At 41.5% G+C, this 8,919-nt stretch overlaps 1 protein-coding gene across 1 annotated transcript; it reads left to right on the plus strand.

The window, feature by feature from the left end:
- The first annotated feature begins 7,854 nt into the window (after window positions 1-7,854).
- Window positions 7,855-8,665, plus strand: LOC125781318 (cationic amino acid transporter 2-like). Its single transcript, XM_049465065.1, has 2 exons — window positions 7,855-8,078; window positions 8,220-8,665. Exons 1-2 carry the CDS (start codon window positions 7,981-7,983, stop codon window positions 8,371-8,373), a joined length of 252 nt encoding a protein of 83 aa, XP_049321022.1. The 5' UTR covers window positions 7,855-7,980; the 3' UTR covers window positions 8,374-8,665.
- Window positions 8,666-8,919: the final 254 nt, after the last annotated feature.

Genomic DNA, 8,919 nt, shown 5'->3' on the forward strand with positions numbered 1-8,919 from the left:
AATTTTAGCCAAAAATCTCTATAAAACATAAAGTTGCATTATTTTTAATAAAAGACAGAAGTAAGAAAAGAAAGAATATATATATATATATATATATATATATTTTTTTTTATGGTCAAAATAAGGACGGTTGAAGGTACAGACACTACATTTGCACAACATTATAATAAAATAAATGAAATAAAATGCACAATTAAATAAAAAAAAACTTAAAATAAATTAAGAATGCATCATCCAAATAAACAAATTCAAGTACAAAAAGAAAATCAATACAATATCCTCCAAAAGTGAGTACACTACTTACGTCTCTGCAAAAAATATATTCTATTCTAGTGTGTATTTACTTTCCTCTGAAAATAACTCAAAAAGGCAAAATTGTGATCAAATTATTAAAATTTCATGTGGCCACCTTTATTATAGACTGGGGTTCTAATTAAACTGTCTTTGCTATCATAACGACGGGAAAAGTACACCCATTGGGCATGCACTATTTCTCTTAATTAATCATGGTTGTTTTGGGCATAACGTGAAATAAACCAACAAACCTGTAGAAAAGGGGATATACTGTAAGTATTGTGGGCTATTGTTGTTTAATTTCCTATATTAAATGTGTTTCAATCTTAAAAATCTACAGTTTTGCTTAAAATCTCTCAAATTTGGGCATAAAAATGTGAAGATACTCAATATAATGTTCATGTTTTACATGCTAAAGTAAAAAAAACATTGTCTTACATTTAATATATTAAGTTATCAGTCATTGGACCCTACTTTTTGCGATTTAAAGGGATGAAACTTGCACTGTGCAACTTGATTTAGAATGTGTCAGTGTGTCTTTGCTATCGTAATGATGAGAAAAGTACACTTTGCTTAGCTCAAATTGCGTAAAAGACGTACTAATTCTCTTAATTAATCATGGGTGTGGTTCATTTTGGGCGTAATGTGAAATAAAAAAAACAATCAGAGTGTCTCTTGCTCATCATTCCCTTTAAGAGTCAGGTGAGCTCTGACTTTGGTGGATTGCTATTGTAACGGTGCAGCTACCTGGACGTGTTCAACAAACTCTTCTCAGCAGAGGAAACTGAGCTGCTGGTTGACGCTGTGAAGGAGCTCCAGCAGCTCATTTACGGGAACAGCAATGTTATTTTATTTACTATTCTGTTTATTGTTGATGTAAAAGTTGTCAAGATAGCGATGAACGTCTGACTGTTGGCGTCTGTCTAGGTTTTATTCAGTCAGTGGAGCTCCTGTGTCAGGCCTGAGCAACCGCGCCCCCCCCTCCGGCGCACTCTGAGAGAGCACTATGCCCATATAAGGACATCCGCTCCTTCAGAGCACACACACACACACACACACACACACACACACACACGGCTGCTCAGCCCTGATCACAGACTGGCTTCAGCTGTGGAGAGCAGCTTAAAAGCACGCTGTTCTCCTCCACTCTTCGCCGAGTAATGGTCACTATCATGGTCTGTGTTTCCCTGCGGTTCCAGCCTGTTAGCTGTCTTACAAAGCGTTCTCTCAGACGATCCTGTCTTCCCGTTTTCCCGGAGTCCCCTTTGCCTAAGTATTTTCTGTTATATTTTCTTATTTTGTTTCTTTGCCCAGTTTGAGTTTTTTAGTCTAGCCATTTTCCCTAAGCTCTGCTTAGTAGTTTTTCGTTCTAGTTTGTAGCCTAGTTGTCCCGTTTTCCCCTTTGTACTGCGCTACGCGCTGGTCTTATTGTTTTGGCCACTTCCTGGTTTTATTGTTTTGGCCGTTTTCCGTTTCTCCCGTTTTTCAGCTTTTTCTTTACTTTGCCCAGTCCCACTTTATTTGTCAGTTTCTAAGTTTGTTTCTAGTTTTCCCCAGTTAGTTATTGTTGCATGTTCATTGTGTTTTCATTTGTTTTCCATTTTTGAGTTTTATATTATTCCCGTGTTTCTTAATAAACACAACTGCTTCGTATTCCATCCCAGCAGTGTCTCCCTTTTCTCTCTCTCTCTGCCTGATCCCAGTCAGGTATGACATCCTGTGTTTTCTGTTGCCAAGATAGAGATTTCCAGAACACCACGCCCATCAAAAAGGTCCCACATCATTTCGTCAGGGAAATTAAATATATTTCGAACAAAAATACCTATATTTAAAAAATGCATGTGCACAGTTATGTGTGGGTAACTGAAGAATGTGAAGGATACATCAGCTGCGTCCTCCTAATCTTCTATGATGTAGAAGTAGCTGAGAAATGCAGCCTAGACACAGCTAATGGCTTACACTAGTGCACTGGGTTTATGTGAATATTGGGAATGCAAATTGTATCAGTCAAAACTGTGATGTAACAGTTTTGGGGATGTGAAATTGGCATGTTTAAACCTGTATTTTTTTGGTTCTGCTAGATTTTCTTTTGAACTCTCTTTATTCTACTAAACCTAGATATTCTAGGGCTCGTTTTCGATGCAACATGAGGCGCCACTGTCTTTTCTTACAAGACGAGCAAGCGGAAACTCGTAACTCCAAATGGTTCCTGATTCGCTTGGTAATGAGTGTGTGATGGATAATGCCGAGCTCTGCGATGCTGAGAAAAGTTAAACATTTACTCGTCAGGATTTACAGGACAGATAATGCTGGTCTTTAAGAGATTCCAGTAACAGCTAATGCAGTTCAGTCCAGTTAAAATGGGTCTGGAACAGGTTGAGACCGATTGTGCTGTTAAAAAGGCAAATACAGCTGTAAAATAAACTGTGTTGACTATAAAATGCTTTAATTTGTCTAAAAATAGTCAGTGCACCTTATAATCCGGTGCTCCTTATGTATGAATTCTACCAGTCAGGTATTAAGGAGAAGTAAAGCCACTTTAACATTGAAGTACAGCACTTTGTAAGGGTGATTTTTCAGTGAAGTTTCTCCAGCACTAAGGCTGGGTGCAGCAGCATTAGCATTAGCTGCTAACCACAGTAAGTGCTAGCTCTTTCACCATTCAGAGGTGAGTATATTGAGCTGTCTGCGTGTTCGCCATGTTGTAATAAGCTACAGGTGCTGGTCAACGAATTAGAATAATTTGAAATAGTACAATCATGAAATTCTTTGAATGCATTTTTTGTGCAGAAAGCAAATCAGGTGTTCACCGCACCTGTCCTACTCGTTAGACTAATCACAGAACTCGTTACCTGGAATAAAATTTGCTCAGCTGAGCTTTCCAAAAGGCCCATTTAGGCCATTTAACTGTGACACTGTTGTTTTATTGAATTAGAATAATGGAGAAACCGTTTCATTGAATTAGAATAAATGCTCGAATTTTTGTTTTCTGTGAAGAGTGTTCACTGTGCAGTATAAAGTCAGGGTTGAGTAGAATTTCTAAGTTGTAAAATCAATCATGGGTAAGCAGCGCGACCTCTCAACCGGAATAGTGGCTCAAATTCAAGCCCTTCGCCAACAAGGCTTGACCCAAACTAAAATTGCTGAGTAGCTCGGCATCAGCCAGTCTTCCGTCTGCAAAGCTCTCAAGAAAAACTGCAGCAAGCGCACCAACTGTTCCGGCGTCCGAAAAACTTCTGCTTGCGACAACAAGCAGCTGAAAAGATCGCAGTCAGCAACCGGTTCAAGTCCACTTCCGAGCTCACCGACTTGTGGAACAAGCAGACCGGCGCTGACGTCTCCAGATCAACCACTTACCGTCGTCTGCGCGAACTCGGCTTCAAATCTCGCGTTCCAGCAGTAAAAACGATTCTGAACAAGAAACAAATGGAGAAACGGCTGAAGTGGGCCAAAGAACACGGCGAGTGGACTGCTGAAGACTGGCAGAAAGTGGTCTTCAGTGACGAATCACGCTCATCTCCTTCGGTGACCAAGGTCCTCGTGTCTGGCGTCGTGGTGGCGAAACCTACAACCACAAGTGCGTGAAAAGATCCGTCAAGTTTCCCCAGAGCGTTATGGTCTGGGGATGCATGTCCGCTCGAGGTGTAGGGAAACTCTGCTTCCTCAAGAAGACTGTCAATGCTGCCGTATATCAAGATGTTCTGGAAACGTTCCTGATTCCGACTGTTGAGGAACAGTTCGGCGAAGAAGACTTCATATTTCAACAGGATCTAGCACCGGCTCATGCGGCAAAGTCAACCAAAGATTGGTTCACTAAAAAACAGCTTGAAGTTTTGGCATGGCCGGCCAACTCGCCTGACCTCAATGTCATTGAAAACCTTTGGGCCATCGTCAAGCGGAAAATTCGCGACAGAAAGCCTACTACGCTGGACCAACTGAAGCAGAACATCGCAACTGCCTGGGAAGCTGTGAGTGCGGAAACTTGCGACAAGCTGGTCAAATCGATGCCGCGGAGACTTCAGGCAGTCATACAAGCCAAGGGGGCAGCCACAAAATACTGAGAAAGTGATGATTGTAATTATAATAAAAATTATTCTAATTCAATGAAACGGTTTCTCCATTATTCTAATTCAATAAAACAACAGTGTCACAGTTAAATGGCCTAAATGGGCCTTTTGGAAAGTTCAGCTGAGCAAATTTTTTTCCAGGTAACGAGTTCTGTGATTAGTCTAACGAGTAGGACAGGTGCGGTGAACACCTGATTTGCTTTCTGCACAAAAAATGCATTCAAAGAATTTCATGATTGCACTATTTCAAATTATTCTAATTCGTTGACCAGCACCTGTACATGGGATGAGCCGCTAGTTGGTTCCTTAGTCTAGCGCTATCCACTGTAGTTAGCGGCTAATGCTAGTGCTAATGCTGCTGAACCCAGCCTTAGTGCTGGAGAAACTTCACTGAAAACTCACCCTTAGACAAAATATTGTAAATCTAAGCTTACTGTAAATAAATGGAAGCTATTTACTCACCCAAATAAAAAAATTTCAGCAGAGAAATCTGCTATTAGCATCCAGCACTCGTTTAACTTTGAAAGAAATTTTATTTTTTAAGAATTACAGTTTTGTTTAATTAGGCGCTTCCCCAGCTTCCCCATTAGAAGTGAAACATGGCGACACCCATGCTCACATTTCGATTTGTGTCCCTGGTGGTAGGTAGGTGGTTGCCAAGGGGTTGGTATTGTATCTGTGGTGGTTGCAGTGGCATTGCAAAGTTGTGGCTAGGTGGCTGCTAAGATGTTGCTGTGCTATCTGTGGTTGTTGATATGGTGTTGCTAGGTGGTTGCTGGGTGGTAACCATGGTGTTGCTGTGGTTCTCTATCTGTGGTGGTTATTATAATTTTGCTCAGTGGATGCTGGGGGTTTGCTTTGGTGTTGCTAACTGGTTGCTAAGGTGTTGCGAGGGTATCTGTGGTGATCGCTAGGTGGTTGCTAAAGTGTTGCAATGTAACCGTGGTGGTTGCTATGGTGTTGCTAACTGATTGCTAAGGGGTTGCGATAATATCGGTGTTGGTTGCTATAGTGTTGCTGCATGGTTGGTATGGTGTTCCTGACTGTTTGCTAAGGCATTGCGATAGTATCTGTGGTGGTTGCTATGTTGCTAAATGGTTGCTAGGCTTTTGCTATGGTATCCATTGAGGTTGCTATGTCATTGCTAAGGGGTTGCTAGGTGGTTGCTAAGCTGTTGCTATGGTATCCATTGAGGTTGCTATGTCATTGCTCAGTGGTTGCTAGGTGCTTGCTAAGGTGTTGCTATGGTATCTATGGTGGTTGCTATAGTGTTGCCCAGTGATTTCTTGGTGGTAACCATGGTGTTGCTATGGTATCCATGGTGGTTGCTATAGTGTTGCTAAGTGTCGCTTAATGAGCCTAATAGTCCGGTGCGCCTTACGGATGAAAATACACCAGAAAATAGACGTTTATTGCTCAGTTTAGTGCTCCTAATAATACGTATATTACACTGCCTTCATAATGTTTGAGACTAGAATAAATCAGCTGTGATAAAACACACATTTCAATCCTTCGTTTTTAGAGAATTTGCATCAATTGTTTTCAACATCTTAAAATCAAAACTCTTTTTAACACAGCTACTCATGACAGGGTTTCCCAGATGTTTACGATAATTTACAAGCGATAATTGCTTCAATAGTGTGGGAATAAGATACGTAGACTTGCTGCTAAGCTTGAAAACACCTTAGGAATCTGTAATTGCTATTGATAAATATCAAGAAAAGAAGTGCACCAATGAAAATCAAAGTTTTCACAAAATCACAAAATGTTTTTTTTTTGAGTTCTTCACTAATCCCCAGTATGACATATAGCCTATTAAATGTACGCAGTTGTTTCCGGTTAAGATTATGCTGTGCACAAATGTCCATTTGTTACTTTGTTACATAAACTGAATACTGTTGATCTAATGCCCTCTGATTGGTTGTTTTGTTGCAGTCTGCTGGGGATGATGTTCCCGATGCCCCGGGTCCTGTTCGCCATGGCTAGAGACGGACTGCTCTTCAAACCTCTGAGTAACATCAGCTCCCGCCAGAGTCCCGTCATCGCCACCCTCACCTCAGGAGTCGCGGCAGGTAACACACCTGAGAATTCACCAGCTCTGTTACTTGTAGTTTTAATTTAATAAAAAACAAAAAAAAGTGAATTTTCTGAGGGAAACAGAGGATCATTGCACAGCTAATGTGGCTCACACTGATTAGTAGGGTCATCTCATGTCATATTATAGTGTTACTAAGTGGTTGCAATGTGGTTGTTTTTAAGGTGTTGCTAGGTGGTGGCTATGCTATCCCATGTGGTTGCTATGGTGCTGCTAAGGTGTTGCTAAGGTGTTGCAGTGTGTGTGTGGTGGTTGCTAAGGAGTTGCTAAGGTGTTGCTATGGTATCTGCTATTGCTAGGGTGTTGCTATGCACTTGTTGCTATGGTGCTGCTAGGTATGGTGATTCTAGGTGGTTTGTGGTGGTCGTTAGGTCGTTGCTAAGGTGTTGCTATGGTATCTGCTATTGCTAGGGTGTTGCTATGCATTTGTTGCTATGGTGCTGCTAGGTGGTTGCTAAGGTGTTGCAATGTGTCTGTGGTGGTTGGTAGGTGGTTGCTAAGGTGTTGCTCGGTGGTTGCTGAGTGGTAACCATGGTGTCGCTATGGTACTGTATCTGTGGTGGTTATTATAGTGTTGCTCAGTGGTTGCTGGGTGATTGCTATGGTGTTGCTTACTGGTTGCTAAGATGTTGCAAGGGTATCTGTAGTGTTTGCCAGGTGGTTGCTAAAGTGTTGCAATGTAACCGTGGTGGTTGCTATGTCATTGCTAAATTGTGGCTATGTGATTTCTAAGGTGATGCAGTGTATCTGTGGTGGTTGCTATGGTGTTGCTAGGTGGTTGCTGGTTGGTAACCATGGTGTTGCTATGGTATCTGCTATTGCTACGGTGTTTCAAGGTGTTCGTGGTGGTTGGTAGGTAGTTGCCAAGGGGTTGGTATGGTATCTGTGGTGGTTGCTGTTGCATTGCTAAGTTGTGGCTAGGTGGTTGCTAAGGTGTTGCATTGGTATCTGTGGTGGGCGCTAGGTGGTTGCTAAGGTGTTGCAATGTAACCGTGGTGGTTGCTATGGTGTTGCTAACTGATTGCTAAGGGGTTGGTATGGTATCTGTATTGGTTGCTATGTCATTGCTACGTGGTAGCTAGGTGGTTACTAAGGCGTTGCGATGGTATCTGTGGTGATTACTATAGTGTTGCTCAGTGGTTTCTGGGTGATTGCCATGGTGTTGCCAACTGGTTGCTAAAGTGTTGCGAGGGTATCTGTGGTGGCCGCTAGGTGGTTGCTAAGGTGTTGCAATGGTATACATGAAGGTTGATATGTCATTGTTAAGTGGTTGCTAGGTGGTAGTTAAGGTGTTGCTATAATATTGGTGGTGGTTGCTAAGTGGTTACCAGATGGTTGCAGTTGAGAAAGAGAAAATCGCTGCATTCAACTACTTAGTTGCATCCATTGCTGACACACACACAGCCTGTCTAATTCCTATAGTAGGAAAGTATTGCCAATAGAATAGGACTTAATCTTACAGATAGCAGTAATTTTAAAGTTGAACAGAATGTGAGGAATCAGTGTACCTGTTTTACAGCTATCATGGCTCTGGTGTTTGATCTGAAGGCTCTGGTGGACATGATGTCCATTGGGACACTGTTTGCCTACACCCTGGTGGCCATCTGTATCCTCATCCTCAGGTACGTTCCACTCTTCTGAACAAAGACTTCACTGCTAACGTTCTCGTTTTTTAGCGACTGTTTCTTTGGGCCAGTTGAGTATATTGGAAAAACCAACATGGACATTCTGCAATCTAAAAAACAAACGTTGTATGACTGCAGATACCAAGCAGATCCAAATGAGATGAACTACAAGCAGAAGTGGAATCTTCTACGGCCGCCGTCTTCACCAACCTCAACAAGTTCAAGCGTCGTGTCGTACCTGACCATCTGCACCAGTAAGTCCTGTAAACTTATTGCTCTTTATTGCATTTAATCAACGATTAATCGATTATCATCGATTTTTTAGAATCTTTATTATACCACAGTTAGTTCTGACCCTGCAATGTGATTGGCTGAGAGGCACTCTATGAGTAACGTTATCAGCCGGTAATGCACTGTAACCGAAGCTCTCCATGTACAGTATTACTCCGCCACATACTGTACAGGGTAACCTAGCAACGATGCAGCGCTTACAAGCCAAACTGCACAAACGCAGCTACAAACAGAGCAGCAATGGAACTATTTTAACTGCTGGAGTTTTTATAACCAAACAGATCCTATTTTCTCCTCCTCTTTTACTCAGAATCTTTCAATAAACAGTGATAATGGAATTGTGGTATAATAAATGCAATAATACACTTGAAGTTCGTGCTGTAACTGCTTTGTTTTGCATTATCACTGTTTATTAAAAGATTTTGAGTTAAAGAGGAGGAGAAAATAGGATCTGTTATAAAACTCCGCCAGTTAAAATAGTTTAATTGCTGCTCTGCTTGTCATGGCATTATCAACCATTTCAGTCAAAATTGTGGAAATCTAATCT

Source organism: Astyanax mexicanus, chromosome 15 (assembly GCF_023375975.1).
Source record: "Astyanax mexicanus isolate ESR-SI-001 chromosome 15, AstMex3_surface, whole genome shotgun sequence".
Lineage (NCBI taxonomy): Eukaryota > Metazoa > Chordata > Actinopteri > Characiformes > Acestrorhamphidae > Astyanax > Astyanax mexicanus.